General features: G+C 38.0%; 1 protein-coding gene and 1 long non-coding RNA gene across 3 annotated transcripts; one reads left to right on the forward strand and one right to left on the reverse strand.

Moving 5' to 3' along the window:
- The first annotated feature begins 1,010 nt into the window (after nt 1–1,010).
- On the forward strand, nt 1,011–3,674 carry LOC144710606 (uncharacterized). 2 transcript variants are annotated; one of them, XR_013583351.1, is made up of 4 exons: nt 1,011–1,937; nt 2,029–2,102; nt 3,355–3,444; nt 3,538–3,674. It is a non-coding gene; the product is annotated as an uncharacterized LOC144710606 (long non-coding RNA). The 2 variants fall into 2 exon arrangements; XR_013583350.1 differs by lacking the exons at nt 3,355–3,444; nt 3,538–3,674 and having other exon boundaries at nt 2,029–2,619.
- A 3,542-nt stretch (nt 3,675–7,216) lies between these two features.
- LOC144710241 (CEN-like protein 4) lies at nt 7,217–8,841 on the reverse strand. The gene is made up of 4 exons (XM_078583950.1): nt 8,463–8,841; nt 8,283–8,344; nt 8,149–8,189; nt 7,217–7,623 (listed from the first exon to the last, which is right to left on the reverse strand). The coding sequence occupies exons 1-4, from the start codon at nt 8,799–8,801 to the stop codon at nt 7,403–7,405; spliced, it is 663 nt and encodes a 220-aa protein (XP_078440076.1). The 5' UTR covers nt 8,802–8,841; the 3' UTR covers nt 7,217–7,402.
- Nucleotides 8,842–21,023: the final 12,182 nt, after the last annotated feature.

A 21,023-nucleotide genomic window follows, 5' to 3' on the forward strand; every position in this document is an offset into this window, starting at 1 on the left:
CTGCATCATGAACATCATTATAGATCTTCATATAGGCATGCACAGTACAAGTAGGCTGTCGACTCGTGAGCCAACTCCAGGTGTCCGACGTGGGAAACTGAGTGTCATTGAGGGTCGGAGAGCTATTCTCCCGAGCCGGCCACAACGCTACATGTTTGTAGTGGCGGCCCATTCTCGACCCTCCGACGAGTTGGCGGATACGCCTACGTCGCCGAAGTCCCTCCTTCGTGGGGGACCTGCTCCACGTCTAACGTGGCGGGCCAGATCCCGTACCGAGCCCCTTCTCTCTCCTCCACCCTAACCTTTCTAAGCCCCATCAATGTGAGCGAGTTTGCTGCGACCACTTCCCCGGTGCTCTCGCCCAATTGGCACAAGTCAGTCGATCATATACTGCTTGGGATAATTAACAATGCACAGAACAAGGTACCGGGAAGGCTCTTATGTGCAGGTGCGGAAGCCCGCTCACCACGAAGCGCGACCTACGCCAGCAATGACCAGGCCCTCGTCAAACGCCGCCGCCAGCTACCCGAACTCGACAGAGCCGAGTTCTTCTGCCCCGGGAGGATTGATGGCGCACGCCATCAAAGATCGTCGACGACGTTGTCTGCGTCGCATGCTACCATCCTTGAAGAACGGGTGAAATTGCTCGCTTTATCACATTTTGTTTCCTTCGTTCTTTCTCGTGTTTTGTGCTTTCCTCGTCTCGTCGTTGTGTTTTAGTTGCATCCACAACGCGTGCCTACGTCCTTCATCATCATCACGAGGAGGGATCCATAGCCAATTTGGAACCCCTCCCTTGTGCCCAAGTCCTTTCTATTTTCTTTTCTTCTTTTTTATCTCTTTATTTTTCCTTTTTATTTTGTAATGAGGGGGCCTATTATATAAAGGTCCCCTTAATGGACCCTTTCTTCTCTCCCCTTTGATCCACTAAGGGGGGGGGCGGCATCGTTTGACCTCTTCCCCCGTTATAAGGGAAGAGGGGGACGCCCTAGCCCCACGGACCAAGAAGAACAAGAAAGAAAGACATCGTCGTTGTTATTTTCTGGTCTCCCTTCCTCATTTAAAGAAGAAAACAGAAGAGGGAGGAGAGGATCGACAGAGTAGAAGACAGGGAGAATCCGAGGTGAGAGGGGCAACGAGGAGGCATTTGCCCTTCCTGAATTGCATGGTTTGCCACTCCCTCCCCAGACTACACTTATTGCCTCAGAAACGCCTGTCTGCCATTGGATTGGTGCTGGCGGCCGACGGTGAAATTCGCCGCCAAGGCACAATCGCGACCGACTCCGGCGGAATAGGTGACTACTCTGACTGCTAAATTTCCTCAACTCGGTGATACTCCGCGAGGAATCAAACTTGGTGACATTCCCCCAAATTTGTGGCGATGATCTCGGCAATAAGCCGCCCGTGCCGCTAAATTTGGGCGTTGAAAATTGCCACAAAATCCCGGCGTTTGTTGGTGCTTGATCCCTCCATTCAGATCCCCGGTGCCACAGATTGCTCACTCTATGGTCTGGTAGACGAAATAACGGATTTCTCTCGCTCCAAGTCAGAGAACAACGGGGTCAACTTGGTTGTCGCGATCAACTCACCGGCCGCGTGACCTAACGCCATTCTCTTTCACAAGCAACGACCGTCACGCCTGCGTGGAGTCCTGGTGACAGATCTCCCAAACCGATTCGAGCCGGTCGTCGAGTGGCCGTAAGATCTGTTTGCTACCGGCCCGCCTTCGTGGGACAAGCTGATCATCTCGAGTGCTCCAAAAGCTGTCATCGAGTTGCCGAGCCGCCACGAACACTTGGTTGCCCCCTGCGTGGTGCAATTCTCTGGTGTTACGCTAACTTGGCCTGTCCCTCGGCAATGTGGTGCCTACCCCAGGATCTGCCCGAGCCGGCCCCAATCCGAGCCTGGGTGCTGGAGACGACCTAGTGCTCGACGAGGTCCTGCATGTCGACCTTTCTTCTGCATCTTTTACCTATAGCTCCGGCATCATTACCCGTGCTCATTGTTGAGCTGTCGTCTTCTCTTCAGTATCTCTCTGCTCCACTCGCTCCGAATTGCCGCCGACGTCGATGAAATTTTGCACCGTGAGCCATGCCGATGAGGTATGCTATCCTCTCCCGACGCTCGTTTAATCACCGTTTGCAGTATATTCTCATCTCGACTCCACCGCGCTCGGGCTAGATAGGTGAGAGAGGCAAATTGAGAGAAAATTCCGACTCTGTGAGTGTCTTATCTGGACAGACGAGTATGTCCGTTACGTGCGAGCCCAACGGATAAATTCCGTTTAGTTGTAGATGCCTATGTCGCGCCGACGAGGTTCAAGAGGCCACCGTTGCCGTCACCTGGTGACCCCGTTCAAGCTCAGAGCTTGGCGCCTCCCTCGGGTCAGAGCCTGCACATATGACACGTTGGACATTCATATTTGCATCGTAGTTACATCGACCCATTAGGGTTGCATCCATCGGACAACAAAGCGGTCAATGTTCGATACCATCATCACTTATCGGCACCGAGCCATCATACTCGGTGTCGACCGGATGATGTCCTAGACGACGTCTGACATCAACAAGTATTAGTGAAGTTTGTTATTTGTAATAAAAAAGGTTTCATTTTCTATAATATCATTATTCAGCCAAAATAGAATATTGACCAAGAAATACAGTTTGACTAATAAAAAGTTCGAGATAAGTGAAGGTGGTGGCATTGTAATTTTTAGCTTTGTTACATATTAAAGCCTATGGAACTATCATAACTCAAATAATGATTACTACTTGGGGTTTCCTAATGCTACCTTTATTTTTATTATACATAGAGACAGATTGATCCCTCTCGTACTCACTAACAGCCGATCCCCCCCTTTCCCGTTTCTTGCTTGCCACCCCTCCTCTCTTGCTGTACTCCCACTCCCACACTCCTTCATGGTCTTCCGTTTTGTCTTCTTCTATTTTTCTTTTGATCTTCCTTCTTCTGCTTTTCTTTTCTTCTTCATTCTTTTCTCTTTTCTACTCTTTTTATCGTCTCCTATTATTTTCTTATTATTTTATATTTATTATCTTCTTCTCTCATTTATATCTTATTATTATCTTATTATTGTCTTATTCTTATCTTTTTCTTTTTGTATTCTTCTATTTTTTGTTGTCGTTTTCCTTTATTAGTGGTTTCTTCTTATTATTGTCATCTTCCCTTCATCTTTTTCTGTTATTATTCTTTTATTTTATTTTTAAATTTTTTACTCATTTTTTTCTTCCTTTCTTCTTCTTTTGTTCTTCCTTTCATCTTATATTACTGTTCATTTTTTTCTTCCTCGTCCATGCCAGTTTTTTACTTTTCTTCTTTGACCCTGATATTGACTAGTCAACATGACTGGACGGGGACTGGACAATACTTAAATACAAGCTTTGGGTTCTTGTTAAAAATTGGGACCGTCAACCTCTAAAATACACGGTACCTTAATTATGACTGCCTCGTTATGTCCACTCTACGTTTCTCTATAGCTCTCACATGCACTCTATGGTTTTACCATTGTGTTATTTTTAGTAAATGCTGCCTCCATTCGGATCTCTATAACGTCGCTAACAATGGGAATCAAGAGAAAAAAATCTGCGCCACTGCTGAGAACTTTCTCCATGAATTCTGGGAGTCGATTCATAAGAGTTATTTTGTCCATTTATGCAGGAATGTTTATCCTCTTGTAATGATATGGAATCTCAACTCAATGACTTTCAGACTTTAGCATAATGCGATACCAAGACAAAAGCTTTACACTGATTAATTGCCTTGGATATATTACGTAGAGTAAGATTTACAGACCATGAGAGTTTATTATGGAGTGAGCCAGATGCTAAATAATGTTGCTATTCATAATTTCCCGATCAATCCTTGATATTTTATCGAGTGCACTCAGGGAGATGAAAAGCTGCTCTAAGTCTGAAATGAATGAAACTTCCGAGCATTATCTGTTATTCTCTAGAGAAGAATTGACCTTTCGACTGTATTTTTGTTTACCCAAGCGTCATTATTTGCTGTGTCCTTTGGATAAATATTGGTTAACAATTTTGAATTTGCAGGGCCCATCACGCACCTTTTGACTATTCAGTTGATTAATTAAGTTTACTTAATTTAGGGCAAATAGAATAACAACGAAAGAAAAGAAAGATATACTGTACGAGTTGAAGATATGAACTATACAATATTTTTTTCTTTTCCTCCTAGGTTCCCAAATTCATTTTACTGTGTTATTTACATGCAATAATCTTTATTGTGTATACGCGTTAAATTGTTTAAAACTGTGACTTTCATCTCTTTCATTAGTTGTATGTCACTTTTAAATATGGGTCATTTTTAGTTGCAATTTCCAACATGGACAAAGCTATGTATTTTTATACATTCGAGTTAGCATTTCATTCCTAAATAAAGCGACCATTGTGCCAACATGGGGAATAAGTACTTCATTATGTTTGGGGATTAATTAATATGTGAAGTAACTAAGTCTATCTTAAATACAATGCTATGGAAATTCATGATAGACTAAAGACGATAGGAGCCAGTGCCGGAGTCAGATGTATGGTTTTCTATGAGATACCCCGATACACTAAAATAACTACTTGTTCACTCAAAACGATGTCCCCCGAGAGCAAGATTACAATGAACTTAGCTATGTTCTCTTAATTTGATTTGTACATCGCTTAAAATATAAGTTGTGTCCAAGCTCTTCTATTATTCAATTAATGCATCCTTCAGAAAACAATGCAAGAGATCCTTATGCTTTCTTCAGGTTCACCGCATTATTTTTAAAATTTATTTGTACGGTTAAATGCTGATCATGAGAGTACGATCAGATGGGGGACACTAAAATATCGCCAACGGAAAATGAGTGTGAGTTCGGAATTGAAACACCTTGTTTTTTTCTCAATAATAAACAAGGGTGCCCTGTGAGGTAACGACTGGTGTTTTGCAATAATTGGAGGATTGAGAGCTTTAATCTAACAGGCGTAGAACCAAGCAATCCCCTTTCAGATTCCGAAGATGTCGAATTCAACTTCCTTCACAAAGAACAGATATTACCCACATGCAAGGTCTTACAACAGTTGCTCTGACAAATCTCCATGCTGAATCCACTAATCCTTTTGTACATGTCTTCTACGTTTTAACATTCCAACCCGTGGTCCAGCATTTCCCTACCATAATGGGTGTCTCCTTCTACGTTCTCTCAGACAGTTGTTTCACTCTTTCATCGTAACTCTGAGTAGTTAAAGGTGTCTTTTATTGGATGGCTGACCGACGTTCTCAAAAGAGCCAAATATCTGGCGGTTACAATGCGAGAGTAAAAGATAAAATCACAAACAAATATGACACGCAGCAGGACTTGTACAGATTGGAAGGTGAAGCCATTAAACAAGCGTTAAAGTGATCTAGATGAGGAAAATGAGATGAAGAAAGAAGACCTATTGAGCGATGGGACGACAAAACTGACAAGTTAGATCCACATAACCACTAGAAAACTTAGTAAAATGCCGAATTTTCATCACTCATTGCCGTGGGCTTCGACGAAACTGACAAAACAACACACGAACAAATATCTTGTATTGTTTTCTGAAGCGGGTCCGCAAAAGGGAAAGAGCGAGGAGCAGCGATAGTACATCACGTTGCCTGTAGTACATGAATCTAAAGAGAGGTAGCACTGACGGTCGGCAGAGCTGCCAGCTGAGAAGTGGCGTGTGTTTGAAAGCGAAGTTTCCTTGGGGGATCGCCATTAAAGAGTGTCAGTTTGTGTTTTCACGGCCAATGGGAAGCTGGCGATGTGCGTTTCTAAGGCCAAGACGGAGGTTGCAATGTGGACTTCGACGGCGAGGAGGAGGTGATCTTGCGACTCTGCCGACGCAGCGAGCAGCTAAGAAACTGAGCCCACAGCGTCTTGAAGGGTCATTGTTACCGTCTTTTCTTACGGCGCAGATACTGCAATGCTAAACGTGTTTGTCTTATCTGCCCCACTTGCATTAGACATCCCTGTCTAATAAGATCAAACAGAAACTGTAGCCATCCATTTTTAGCAAAAAATGTAATGATAAAAGGAGCAACCGGATTAAAAATAGTGCCTCCACCTTCCTACTTTGGGGAAAATAAGGTCAAGATTTGTGGTGCACTTGTTAAGTCTTGAATAATGAGTTTACGCTCGTTCAGTGTTGAATAATGTGTTTACACTTCTTAAGTGTGGAATAATGCGTTTACACTCGTTAAGTGTTGAATAATGTGTCTACACTTGTTAAGTATTGAATACTATCCGCTCATTCCGTCTGCTTCTTGCGTCACTGTAACTCATGCGTATTAGATTTTCTGGCGGAGAAGCCAAATAGGTTGATAATCATTGATAGTACGTAGGTTGCGGTTCTCCTTGTCGTCGGTGTCAACGATAATTATTTATACTTCTGTGAAAAACGATTAGCCACAAACGACAAAAGCTGACTTGGAAAAGATAAGAGTAAATGTCGTTTTTTATCATACAAGGGGAGCGACTCTTGTACCGTAGGGTTGACGTCATCTTCAGGCTCGAACTGTTGGTGAACAAGAAGCTGCTCCATATAACAGGTACATCATCCAAACGATTGTTAAAAAAGATAATCTGCAGGACTCATCGGCACTTGTGCCAAGTTCAAATTTTTGTGATGAGTAGGCAGATTATTCGAGAAGATACCCTGACGTTTTCAGGTTGTTCCAAAGCATTTGGAAGGAGTGAAATCTGACATCATAGTTAGGGATGTAACAGTCTCTGGCTGTGTTTTCCGAAATAACGTTATCGTTTGCAGTCTTCTAACTTTTGCTGATTACTATGAAACTCAGCCCATACTCAACCTCGGACTACCTTATCACTTCCATTTCGATTGCATTACGCGGACGGATTTATCTGTCATTACTGTGTGATAGTTATTTGTAAGAATGAATTCGTTAAGTGACAGAAGATAGGGGACATGGCTGAATCGGTTGAATAATATTGATTTTGAGAAATTGTCTTTTTTTCATTCGACAATAAGGATCTTGAACGAGTCTTCAAGCGTAATGGGGGCTCATAGACAAGTTCCACCTTCCATGATTCCTTGGGCTCCAATTATATGCGACATCCGTTTCTTAAACCTGTTTAACTAGGATATACAGCCTATGTACATTAATAACCTGCCTTACTTCCAACGTTTGATTGGTGACCCACTTCATACGGATCAAATGATACCGAATAATCTGCAACACTACACATTATACGCACTAGGAAATGAATACTTTTACAGGGCGTCGACATGGAAGTAACTTCTGGTTCGTAATTATCCAAGGAGTGGTAACCATTACATTCGCCACAAACGTAACCCCATTATCTCCATCAAGTACTGCACCTGAATCACGTTCCAGTTGCATTTTATCTTCTTCTTCTTGGGGCGTTTTCGCGGCGGGCATTGAAATAAAGAACGGCTACTGGCGATCCAAGGTCATTCTCCTGGGAAAACTTCCTTGTGCTGAAGCGGTCCCTGGAGTCCGGTGGAATGATGGTTTGTCGACCCCTTTGCATGAACAAAACAAAGACAAACCTGTGGATGCCAATGTTAGGCCGAGGAGCCTCGTAGCTTACTATCTCTGTTCCTGCTCCAAGGATGAAGACAAGGAGAGGATGAATCATAGTCTTAAATTTTACGTTTCCAGACGAAGTAATAACAATGTCGATGAGAGGACAAAATAGCATCTCAAATGATTTTGAAACAGTTTAGAATGATTCTTATGCCCAGCGGGCTCCTACTCTTGGAAAAACTAAGACTTCAAAAAAATTCTAGTAAGAGTATGGTCTGATAGATCAACTAGGCGGGGGCTTCGGTCCCAAATGGGTTGGATCCCCAGCGTGATATTCGTGTTTTTAGAATGTTTAAACTGGAACTAAATATTTGAAAATCTAAACTAATTATATGAAAAATCTTCATGTACTTTACGCGAGATCACTTATATGCAAGAGTAATATAGGGCAAAATATTTTACTGGGACTTCTTTGGCCGTTCAGATATACATCTCCCACTAATCGGAACCATGTAGAGAAATCAAGAGAGACAAATAATTTGATATACGTAGGAAAACCAAGGAACAGAAAGAGAGGGAGAGAGGGAGCTCTATATTTACCAAATGATGCAGCCGTATCTCCAGGAATATCAGTGACCATCCTGAAATAAAGCAGCGAGGACGGTTAGGAAAACCAACCAAGCAATATGATCTAATATTCATTGGATTGCAAAGTGCAAGCATAGAAACTAGACCAGTGAAGGTGCTCTCGCAAGTTTGGGTTGCTGGGGCTTGGGGCATCAGGGTCGGTCATGATCTTTAGTGAACAAGAAAGAGAGCAGGATAGATTATTTACTTGACTTATTTCAAGCTACTGAACAAGAGACAGAGACAGAGAGAGAAAGAGAGAGAATTGCATGATGCTAGCCTCTCACCAAGGTGAATGTATCGCGCATATCGCAACCACTGATCAGAACGCGAGGCTTTCCTTGGAGAGTGGCTGGGGACAACTCATACCCATTCCCGACGTCAGTTGAAGAGTATGTGACCTTCATTGCGATACATGGAGTGAAGAAGTCTATTACATCCCCTATTATTCCACCGACCCTCAGCGCCTCTACCGTTCTTCCGATCGCATCCATTGAAGTATGACGTGATAGAAGAGAGGAAGTAGATATAGAGAATGGCAGATGGAGATGCAGAGACAGAAGATATGAACACAGAGAAAGAATGAGAGAGAGAGAGAATGACGAATGGTTGAGGATGGATACCATGAGAAAGAAATGGAGGCGTTTTAAAGGAGTTCCATCACCGTTTTGGGGAAGTGGACTGTCGTCATAGATATTGGGTTATTTCTTTTATTCTGACAAGTTGCTGTCTCTGACTGGCATCGGAACCAGAGGATGTGGACTTCCAAGATCCATAAGTTTCACGAATTTCCATAACTTGGCGGAGACAAATTTCGAGCAAATCATAACGCCAGAAAAATTTAAAATTCTTTAATGGGTTTTCATTTTTAATATATTCTTGGTCAAAGTTTAGGTATTTAGGACTACCAATTAAGGCAATTGATTTTTATAGGCACTTAACATGCAGTTATGAACTATCAGAGTAAATCATGAGATTCAAAAACTACAGCTACGCTAGTCTGAAATGATCGATGCATTGGTCATCTACTCAATAAAAAATCGAAAGGTTTGACAAGAAGAGCTTGAGATCAAAATCCCAGAAATTACAGGAACGAAAAATACGGAAATCCAGCTCATTGAACAAAACACGTTTTGGAGTTAAAACATGACTGGACTCAACAAAACTAAAAGGAGTATGAGAGAAGAAAGAATGCTTCCTCCACACTGAAACAGTCATTAATCTTATAAAAATTTCGGTCAGGCAAACTTAAATTCGCCTACAATGTTCCTTGAGTACTCTAGAATGCATCGAAATGAAAACGGGATGATTTTTTAAACGAAATGAAGTCCGGCTACTAGAAGAAATTGAGGTGAAAAACTAAGTGGGAACTTATCATATATTCTGCGGCTGTGAATGTATAGGGTACAGTAATCTAATACTACTGGTTATTCACATTACGATAGAAAGCGATGTGCCATTAAATTCTAGTGAGGTTGGTTGAACCCGACGCCCTCCTGTTCTATCTCGACATCTCTCCCCTTGTGGACAGACTACTTTTAACGTAATCCGTTAGTAGATCATCTGCCTATCTCGGTTATAACCTTTCTGGAACCAAATTATGTCTTAGCTGAGGGAATGGGTTAACATTGAAGAGAGATTTGTTTACGTCTTAGCTGACGCGTAAGGAACTTGGGTCCACGCAAAAGTTTAATACGTGAAGATGAAATTTAGTGAAAGGTAGGCTGTCAACTCGTCCCTGTCCAGAGGAAAGATGCCCTCTCTTTCCAATGTATGGGAAAAGGACAACTGCCTCTCTCTGTCCGCATTATCCTAGCTCAATGGAGGCATGCGAATCTTTTTTGGCATACACCTCCTTACTAAGAAAGGTTTTAACCACCGTTTCTCAGAAAGGATACGACAAACGGAGAAGTCCACACCTCAGAAGTGACATTGAACAGCGTGGCAGAGGTTTATTCCAACGTCAAAAGAGATTGGCCATCTTGTCTTTTCATTTCGCTGGTATGGTCATTTAAGGGAATTTTCTTTGAGGGCCGAGTCCACCCTCCAAGTTGACAAGTGGCACTCCTTTCTCCGCTCACTTAGTGACATTGTTCACTGGAGGAAGCTGAAAGCCACCAACCCATTAGGGCCTTGTTGCCCTAAAATGATCATTACAATGACGTCAGAAACACTTAAAATATTGCTTCGTGATTCAGGAGTTAAAACCTACTCATCATACTAAATTTTATGTTTTATGTACTCATCCATTGTATATATTTAACTACTCATCCAGGAGTTAATTTTCTGGAAAGCTCCTACAGCTTCTTAACTGTTCCAGAAAGAGATACATGATCAATTGCCATGGTTCCAATCAAAATTGAAGATAACCCACCAAATAGATAATCAAAATTGTAATTTGAACAGTTAAAACTAGTGACTTTCGGTATAGTCAAAACTTTGGTTTTGTTTTCCCACCTATCAGGTCGATCAACTGGGCTGAATAAAAATCAAGTCGAGGAAATGCATGAAATTTTCCTTCGAAAGGAACTTCAAAAAATTGCTGGAAACAAATCTAGAACATTACCCAGAATTTAGGTGAGTTTTGACAGATAATTGTTCCCGATTTTGAATGTTATATCCAAAGAAATCAAATTTAAGCATTTATTTGAATGCCAGCTTTCCAACGAAATAAAATGCCTCACCTGGCAACATATGAGGAAGATATAGGTAAGAAACTAGTTCTATATGAAAATGCAAAGTACGAATCTGTGCTGGTTTGACTCTGTACAAGGTCACCATCCTAGAGTAGCTTGATGTCCAGTACTCAAGTAGAGAAAAAGGTGCTTAACATCCAGATTATCTCTAAGATCCTGCATCGTAGGCTTCCCAACTTGAAATCCGAGATCTTTTAAACCTGTCACATACAAAAAACTTGGATATATTTGTTATGCTTATCCACTTGCCCAGATTACCCAGTGATTCATATCAACTAATCTGCCCATGGGAATGACAGACATTGTAAGAAGAGACGAGTCCTAAATATGCTGGGAAAGAGAGGCATGAACCCTTCAAATTAGAATTTCCATGACTAGTCTTTACTACTCCAACCGTTAAGAGATCCTATATCTTCAAATGCATTGGATATTGGTGTGGTTCCCCAGATCTTAGCCATGCATGAAAGTCTGTGTCTAGCCTTCTTTCTGTCTTTAATGATTGACATGAAAATAATGAACCATCAAAACTTAGTAAGAATGAGCTGTAGCCCATTGATTTGGGCAATTCATGGAACACCGAGTGACTTCTGATGATCCACTTTTGGGCGGATTGGCCTGATCGTGGATTTAAACTTCCAGTCATTTGGGGGCTTTATAATGAATATGGGCTTTTTCGTGTTTTTTTCCATCGTCAGTTGAATTTCCCCGTCCGCTTAGACAGCTCAGAGGTTCACTCACTAACTGCCATATTTGTACCCTAATTAAGAGTGAGACGCAATGTGGCAGAGCATGTAAAATCTCCCAAGCATACGAGTTCAAGAGGACATTGCCAAGAATATCCTTATTTTGGGTTGAATCTACCTAGGTTTGAAGACATAGATAACGATTTTAATTGCTCTAATGATTTTTCTATGATTCGTTGGTTTTTTTATGATTTATAACTTATTATGATAAGCGCAACTACAACAAATCATCCATCATGATTAAAATTTTTAAAGGGAAACTGTGGTCATCTAGTATTTTTCTTCAAACCTTACTATATGAAAGGGTTTATGGAAGTCTCCACTGGTTGATGTAGTGGAAAATGTGTTTATTTCCAGTCCAAGAAAATAAGAAATTGTTTAAAGGTTGATGTAGTTCCATCAGTATAAAACCATGTTGGTTTTATCCCTGCTGAAGAAATAAAATCCCCAACGTGAAACAATAAATTGTATGAAAATTATATTAAAGACCTTAATATCTATAGATACATATCAATGCATAAATATTATTAAATTTTAATCTTACACATAAAAACAAAGTAAATCCTAGATTGATTTTTTACATGTCTGTAAACATTTGATACTCCATGTCCATAAAACTACTAATTTTCAACCATATAGTTTGATGATATATAAGTGTTAACATTACTGATCTAATGAAGCCTCATCACCATCTTTATCATATATGATTATTTCATCTTCAATGATGCGACCGATGTAAGATATTAATCCAATATTGAGGAAGCATCCTCAATCTAAGTATTAAGGTTGTCCCTCATTCTAAACATAGGTTTTGTTCATATATTGAGGTGAAACCTCTTCGTCTTTTAACACAATTTGAGGAATGATTTACTAGTAAATTTCTACTAGAATATTGTATTTTATCCAAAGTTCATTTTAAGAATCCTTCAGATAACAAATAACCTTTTTATCTGCTCTCTTATTTAATTAACCTACCATTATTTTTCATTATTAAATTTACCAAGTTCTTATAGTTATTCACTTTATACTCGAGAATTGTTTCTCTTGTTTTAATTTTTTTATGGAATGATAAACTATGGTGTATATATTCGTTGTGTTTTATCTAATTTTTCAATGTTTATGACCTTGGAAACATCCCTTCTTCTTCTAACTTTCATTTTTAGTAAGGCAGTCCAGAGGAAGAGGAAAGGTCTCCATGACCGTTCCATTGGAGCCGCATGAAGGTATTAGAGATAGAAAGAGGTAGGCAAGTGACAACATTGCATCAGGTCAGTTAAAGTGTAATTTTGTATTTTATTTTTAGGTTTGTACTTAAATTATTCTCTATTATGGCTTCAATGAGATAGAACTAGAAACCCAAGAAATGGGACTTCGTATCTTTTAGGATAATCTTCTTCTTAATGACTTAATTTTATTTTTATAGCCTATTCCATATCTCTTGTTAGTGACTAATATTTTATTAGTTATTCACCTTTTGAATTCCATCCATTCTAAAGGGACTGTCTAGATATAGTTTTATCATATGGATGCTTTATAAACTTCATTCACCAACCTCTTTTGCTCTATTTCCATTTCAAATTATACAAAATTACATAAAAGCATTATGAACAAGAAAATATATGTATAATTCTTGTTCCATCTCTAATAAGTACTAATATCTATTTACATCCTCTCATATTCATGCATCAATTTATTAGCTTTAATTTCTTCATATCTTTGGATACCTTTCACCACTTATGTAAAATATTGGTTTTACATATTAGAATATTTTTTATGAAAATAGCAAATACAGATGCCTCTTCACCTAAAAACCTAAAAGTTATTTTTTATAAATATATATATGCTAAAGTATATTGACAGTTATCATCCAAAATTTTTGTATTATCATCTGAATGATGACGTGAATTTTAAGCACTTTCATATCATGTCATGCATATGTGATTCATACTTCAAAGATGTACCTTGTTCATGACAGCCTACATTATCACAAAATACAAAAAATTCCTATGTACACTTAAATATTTAAAATGCCTTCTCACTATACTCTTCTCAAAACATTTGGGTCCCCCTATTACCCAAATCTGTGACCCTATACTTCTAACAAAAACTTACATATCGGGTGCCAATGTTTGTCTCCCGCAGGTAAATTTTTTACTTCATAATATTTTGTTTTTAATGAAAATCTATTCCCTCATTTATATATTAATATTACCCTTCATATGTCTCCTAAAAATGAACCCAAACCTGACCCTGGATGCTTCTGTGAACACAATGTTCCAAATCCTCAATGGTTGAGAAAATTCAACCAACCCATGACAAGAAAATCCTCCCCAATATTTGGATTCATCTTTAACATCTCCAGCCCCTATTCTCATCCAATTTCAGCTCATGAATTTATAAAGATCACCTTAAGTCCTGAACTGAAAAAATAGAACTTAAGTTAATGTTTAAGCTGAGGAATTTTATCAAGGCTCAAAATGAATTTATTTTGTGACAACTAAAGAAGTTGTCCAAGGAAGAAATATTAAACATATAATCCATAGCCAAGAACCCACTAGATAAAACTAGATGGTTTAGATGTTCTTCTAGTTGGGAAAATTAATAAAGTTAAATACATGGAAAACCATGGTTTCAAATATCTTTCAAAAATTAATAAAGTTAAATACTAAACTCCTCTCTTTGCCTCCTCGGCAACGGCACCAATTGATAAACTGAATTTTATTCTAATTAACTAGGTTGATTAATATTGTTCTTTGAAATCAACATATACAATAATATTTATAATGAACCCTCTATATTAAGAAATAAATGATGAGTAGGGAAGTAGAGTTCAAGGATTTAATTTAAGATAATTAGAATCACTTTTTAATAGATTTAATATTGAATAGACTTGATAATCGGGGAAGATCAGGTCTCCAAGATTAAATAGAATGATCTCTATTGATTTCCTTTCTAAAGAAAAGGGTAGATCCTTAAAGATCATAAGAAAAAATAACTGAGAATAAGGTTGTAGGAGAGATGAGAGAATACGAATAGAATATAGGTCCTCAGTTCATTCAACCTGATCCTCAAAAGAATATCCAAAATCAGAGGTGTAATGAGACAAGGATAGTACATAATAGAGGATTTTCAAACAATAATAGTTGGCAAATAATGTTGAAATTTAGAGTAAAGTAAGGAATAGATGATCCATCTAACTTTTAGAGTATTCTTATATTTGATAGTAGAATTTGATCATTAGACGACTTCCTTCTTCAATCAAGACAAGGGCTAGTAAATTTTGCCCTAGCCAAGGCAATTTAGGAGAGCACAAATCAAGATCAATGAACAAGGAAACTAAAAATCAAATTAAATACTGTGACATAAGTTTATCCAAGGAGGTCTCCCCTTTGAGTGCATACTGTTTTTAAGCATTCAAGAATGAAAAGAGAGAGAAAGTTAGGAATTTATACCTAGGATAGAGGGGTGAGATAGTTCCACTTTTGTCCCTATATTTTCCCTAGTTTTCCTTAGTTTTGGGACACTTCTTGTGAATCCATCTATGCAGATACATAGATGATAACATGAACAACTAGCCCTCAAAATTGAGATCAATTCGACGGTTGGATCTTAAGATATCAATGTTTGAATATGGACCAATCTAAGGCGTCTGATCCTTTTGGCCTTCTCTCTCCACAAAATTTGCAAAAAAATCCCTCTGTTTTTTCAAAATTTTATTTGGATGCTCGGTCTAAAAAATATTTGGATCTATGCTTCTCCGTTCTCAATGACCTTCTTTATCTCTCCTATTTAACGTGAAATATTCCAAAAAAGCTCTCTATTCTTCCAAAACAAGTTAAAATACCAAACAGTTCAATAAAATTAAAGATTTGCACCTGCAAAAACTACCTAGAGCAGTTTTAGTGCACTTTTCTTCATGTTTTCCACATAATAATTTAAGAGAAATCGACAAAAATAAAAAAATCATAAAAATTCAGGAGAACATACTAAAGACAAATGTGTTTCATTTTTATTCAGAGCACATGCAGTAATGATCAATTTAGTGCAAATAAAAATGCAATATGTATGAAATCAATACTCTAAATTACATGCCATCGTATACCCATGCACCTAGATCACTAGTAGTCCCTAGGAATGGTATTTGTGTATTTCTTAACATGCCAAATCATGTGGTTCTCTTGTTTCCCTTTTACTTCCTTGACATATGGGTTGTGCAATTAAAGGCCATGGATATCCTTTTAACCCTATGATTCAATCACAGGTTGATAGCTTCCTTAAACATTAGAACTTTCACTCTACAACCATGCTTCAATCCATATCAACACCATGTACATCCTCTCATCTCTCCACCAATAATCACTGCCACTTTCTCTCCTAGTTGACCTTTAGATACTCTTTCCATGATCATGACTTTGGCTTGATCTTCCACACCCAATTTACCCTCAGGTGGAGTGCTAGTGTGTCATTCCCTTCTCCTTAAGGAGTGGTGAATGCCTACTAGTGTGAACCAGTTTAATATGGAGGCTAATGCCTATTGGGAAGATTAATGATATATGTACTAGAGTGAGGAAAGTGTGGGTAGGGTGAAGTCATGGGAAATGGTGTAATGAGTGGTGCCACTGAACTGCTTTGGGCAGACACTCTCCAAGATTTTAGAAGATTTTGGGAGGTAGCAGTAGAAATAGGGTCCTCCCTTGGATTCTCTCCTTTCATAAGTGGTGTCTCCAACTTAAGATCAAGAGGGTACTCATCAACACAAGTTAATTCAAGAAATGTAGGAGCAGATAAAGAGAAGAAACTCAACCCCTTGATATAGTTTTTGTTTTTGTTTTTCTTTGATTTTTTATTTTCTTGATTATTTATTTATTTTTTTACTTTTTAATTGTTTGATTTTTTTTTTTTCTTATTTCCTTTTTTCACAAACTGGGTTGTAGGCAAAGTAATAATATGAGATGAATTATAAAACAAAAAAGAAGAGGAGAAAAGGATTAGTGATTGACAATCAGACTATATATATTAGTAATCTAAATATCTAAATATGTATATAGCTTACTGTCTACACCAAAAGGAGTTGATTATTATAGTTCATGGAGGGATATATGGGAAAATGGCAGGACTAGACAGATAATGATATTTAGAGTATAAAGATCTAAGATTGGAATCTATCATAAATAAATGGATATCATTATGATATCATTTCAAAATTAGTAAGATAGGCAGACTTGAAAAGTGAATGCTCTCAACTGCTAGAGTTAAACGGTAAAGGTGGTGACCATGATTTTGTGACATGTCTTGAATGAATGTGGGGGAACTTGAAGATGGGAAGGTATGGGTAAGGCTAACGCATGAGACATTGGACTCAAGTAATGCACTCTTCCCATCCAAAACAAGGTTGGTTGACTGAGAAACTCAGCTCCTTTTTTCAGTTCACAGGGGCTTACACTATATGCCTAGACGTTACTTAGGGTGGAGCAATGTTGAACATAACTAGAAGTGAAAATTCGAGAACGAAGTACCCAACTCCCAGCTAACATGAAGAAAAGTATGAAGTTAGGGTTCTAAGAGGGCTTTGGAAATTCTCTTGTCAATATTATCTATGGGTTGTTTGATGAACCATAACTTTGAAACTCACATAGATTCCCACATAACATAGGATAAACAAGTGAGAAGGATAAAAAGTTTTTCTATGAATATATTGATCATGAAATGCTTTCATCTTGGCTCTGTATATTCTTGAACTTTATATGCTTCATTTCTGATCTCTTCCAACTCATTCAGTTGCAGAAGCCTTTCTTTTCATACTTCTTTGAGAGAGATAAAGTTTTCTAATAGTCTATAAGGTTCTGTGTTCAAGTTCTAGGGGCAGGTGACATGCTTTACCATGTACCAACTTATAAGGTGAAATGTCCATAGGGGTTTTATAAGCAGTTCTATATGCCCAAAGGGTTTTCCGAAAGTTTGGTGGCCCAATGCTTCCCGTCAGGCTTTGTAATCTTCATCCAAATTTTCTTAATCTCTCCATTGGATACTTCTACTTGCCCATTGGGTTGAGGATGGTATATTGTAGTGAGCCTATGATGGATACAATAGATTGTCAACAATCTTTTGAAGTATTGATAGTTAAAGTGGGTTCCTCCATCACTTATGATGGTTCGTGGACACCCCAAACCTAGAGAAGATGTTCTCTTGGACAAATTTTAGGATGATTTGTGATCATTTGTCCTCATGGTAATGGCCTCTATCCACCTGGAAACAAATTCCATCCATATGAGAATATAATCATAACCATAGGAAGGGGAAAAGATTCCCATGAAGTCAATCCACGGTAGATCAAAGATTTTCACCTTTATAATGGGATATAATGGCGTATGGTCTTTCTTCTTAAGATTCACTATAGGCTTACATGTTAAACATCTTATGTGATATTCATAAGCATCTCTATGTAGATGTGGCCAGTAAAACCCACATAGTAGTACCTTAGATGTAGTTACTTTATAAGAACAAAGTCCTCCACAAAGTGATGAATGACATGCTTCTAAAATACTCCATTGTCCTCCCTTCTGTACACACCTTCTATAAATTTGGCCAATTCCTCACCTAAAAAATTCAGGCTCAGTCTAATAGTAATATCAAATATCTTTGTCAATTTCTTTTTCCATCCTCATATGTCTAATCATCCAGGAATCGATGTGCTGCTCCAGATATTCATATTTAATATCTAGGGACAGGGATTGCATTAGCGAGATTGGTGATCATCAGATTCATTATCTATACCTTGCCTATCCATTATTTCTACATTGAATTCCCTCATGAACAGGATCCACCTCATTAATCTAGGTTTCTTCTCCTTTTTACCTAATAACAATGTTAGTGCAGCATGATCTCAAAAACTATAGCTAAACTACGAAGCAAATAAGACCTAAATTTATTTAAATCAAAGATAATAGCAAGCAATTTCTTCTCAGTTCTGGAGTAATTTACTTGAGCATCATCAAGGGTCTTTCTGGCATAAAAGAATTCCACTGTCTTCTTATCCCTGTGTTGCCCCAAGATTCCTCCAACTAGAAATCTGAGTCATCACAAAAAAAACTCAAAAGCCAGGCTCCAATGAGGACCATGTTGATACCATCAAATTAGATCAATAAAATTTCGCTTTTATACTTTTTTACCACATATTTTAATATTTTCACAAGAATAATTCAATGATACATTTATGATTTATCTTCCTAAGCTTTATTTTTATATATTTTATTTAATTTGATGACTAACACCACTTGACTCCTTAGAGTCAAACGCATTTCTCACATCTTCTTGGAGTTTTATATGAAGAACAGGACTTAGGTCAATACAATGGTGAACTTGAAATACAAATGGGAGGAAAGTAGAAACTTTATATGAAGAACAGGACTTAGGTCAATACTATGATGAATTTGAGATACAACTCGGAGAAAAATTGAAACTTAAGCCATCCTATATAAATAAGAAGAGGCCCAAATAAAAAATAAACCCATTCTAGAAGCCCACTCTATAATCCCATTCAAATCTCTTTAAGGACTGAGTTAACTAAACATAAGAATTGTGGAACTAACCCACAATTTGAATTTTAAAGGCTTCTTTTCAAATATGTGAGGGAGAGAATGTGGATCCAGGATGGAAAAAACTAATCCTAGCCCCCCAAACTCTTGGAATGAAATCCAATGTCTGGGAAAGTTACAGCACTTCTATTTAATCTCTCCATCCCTTTATTTGTGTCCCATATTGAATTTCTACTCCCAACTTGTTGTTGGGCGCCTAGTGAATCTGATTTGTTTGATCCATTCTTTTTCTATAAGAGTGTTGGAGAGAGAGTACAAGGGTGATCAAGATTCTTGGAGAAGAGCACCACTTAGCCCTTGGGGGAAGTGATAATAAAGTTCGTGTGATCTCCTAAATGTTTGATTCAATTTTATCACCTTTTTCTCTTGGTAAAATGGATAATTCCTCCTATAGCGAACATGACTGAAAAATTCCTCCTATAGCAAAAGTAACAGTCTTTTCAGTCTAATACCTACTCAGGGGAGCAATACAGCCTGCAAACTACAGCCAAAGATTTTCTTTAACGATAAATATTATTTCTTGCCCTAATGATTCTCCACAAATTCCTTAAAAAATCACATTTAACTATTCAAACTTATCTAAAACAAAATTAATATGTATTTAACTTTTGAAAACAGTTTTGACCCGTTTTCATTTATTTCATTGATTTTTATAGTTATAAAATATTTAAAAATTGATAAAAATATAAAAACACCTAAATGTGTTAGTTTAAAATATATTTAAAATTCAACTTACTCACTCATTACCTGGTCCTTGTGATTTCGGCGCTTACTTACCCCACTCTAGAGGTGCTCCAGCAATACTTCAAACAAAGAATGAAGATGTATACACATCTTAACTAGAGGTGGCTTTGATCATGAAGAGTGAATTTGGATCAACATAGAAGAGGAGATAGATACATAACAAGACAGGAAGGAGAGAGTCTGAAGATAGGTACCAGTTATATTAAATAATCTCCTGATTATCAAACACTCAAAGTAACTTTTCATAGAATCTATTGAGTGATTGCTGCTCATTGAATAATCTTGACTACCTATTTCAGTAAAATTATGTCAATATCACATGAATTTATGGATTAAATTGATTCAAAGACTTAACTTGAATCCTAGTTGCCTTTGGGGGCCTCACGGTGCGTGCAGAGGACACTCAACGTGGGAAAAACTCCTCTTTGTGCTTTGGGCGTTATGGCTGCACCACAATGCAGTGGTGTTTAAGGAAAGTTTCATGATGTAGAGAACTGTCTATCCTACTGGTTTATTAAGAAGTTAAAGACAAAAAGGGGACTAGGCTGGTCGGGCATGTATTTTTCTAATCACATATTTAATTAATTTTGGGTTGATCACAAATTTTGGGTTGATCACAAATTTTGGGTGATTGTAACTCTTTTTCTTCAAAAAGAAGTTTAGTAAAAAAGGGAAGTCCTAGAGAGACACTTTTTAACAAAAGAGAGATAGAAAGAGTGAGAAATAGTGAGAATGATGGGAACAGAGTAAAAGGAAAGAAAAAGAGATGATAAGCAAGAAGGCATACGAGAATGATATACATACATTTATAGATTTAGTAAAAAAGAATGATGGCACACTAACAGGAAAGAGTAAGAGGGGAAAAAGAGAGTTAATGTAAGATGGACATATAGTAAGAAGGGGAAGACAACAAGAGAGAAAAGATGGCAAGCGTATATGAGAGAGAAATACATATTGAGAGGGAGAAAAAGAGATGCCGAGGTAGAAAATAAGAAAGAAAAGAAGGATAGAATTGGAGAAATATAGAAATGCTAAGGCAACCCAGTCAGCTTTCTTTGAGGCAACACCCA

This window comes from Wolffia australiana, chromosome 12 (genome assembly GCF_029677425.1).
Source record: "Wolffia australiana isolate 7733 chromosome 12, ASM2967742v1".
NCBI lineage: Eukaryota > Viridiplantae > Streptophyta > Magnoliopsida > Alismatales > Araceae > Wolffia > Wolffia australiana.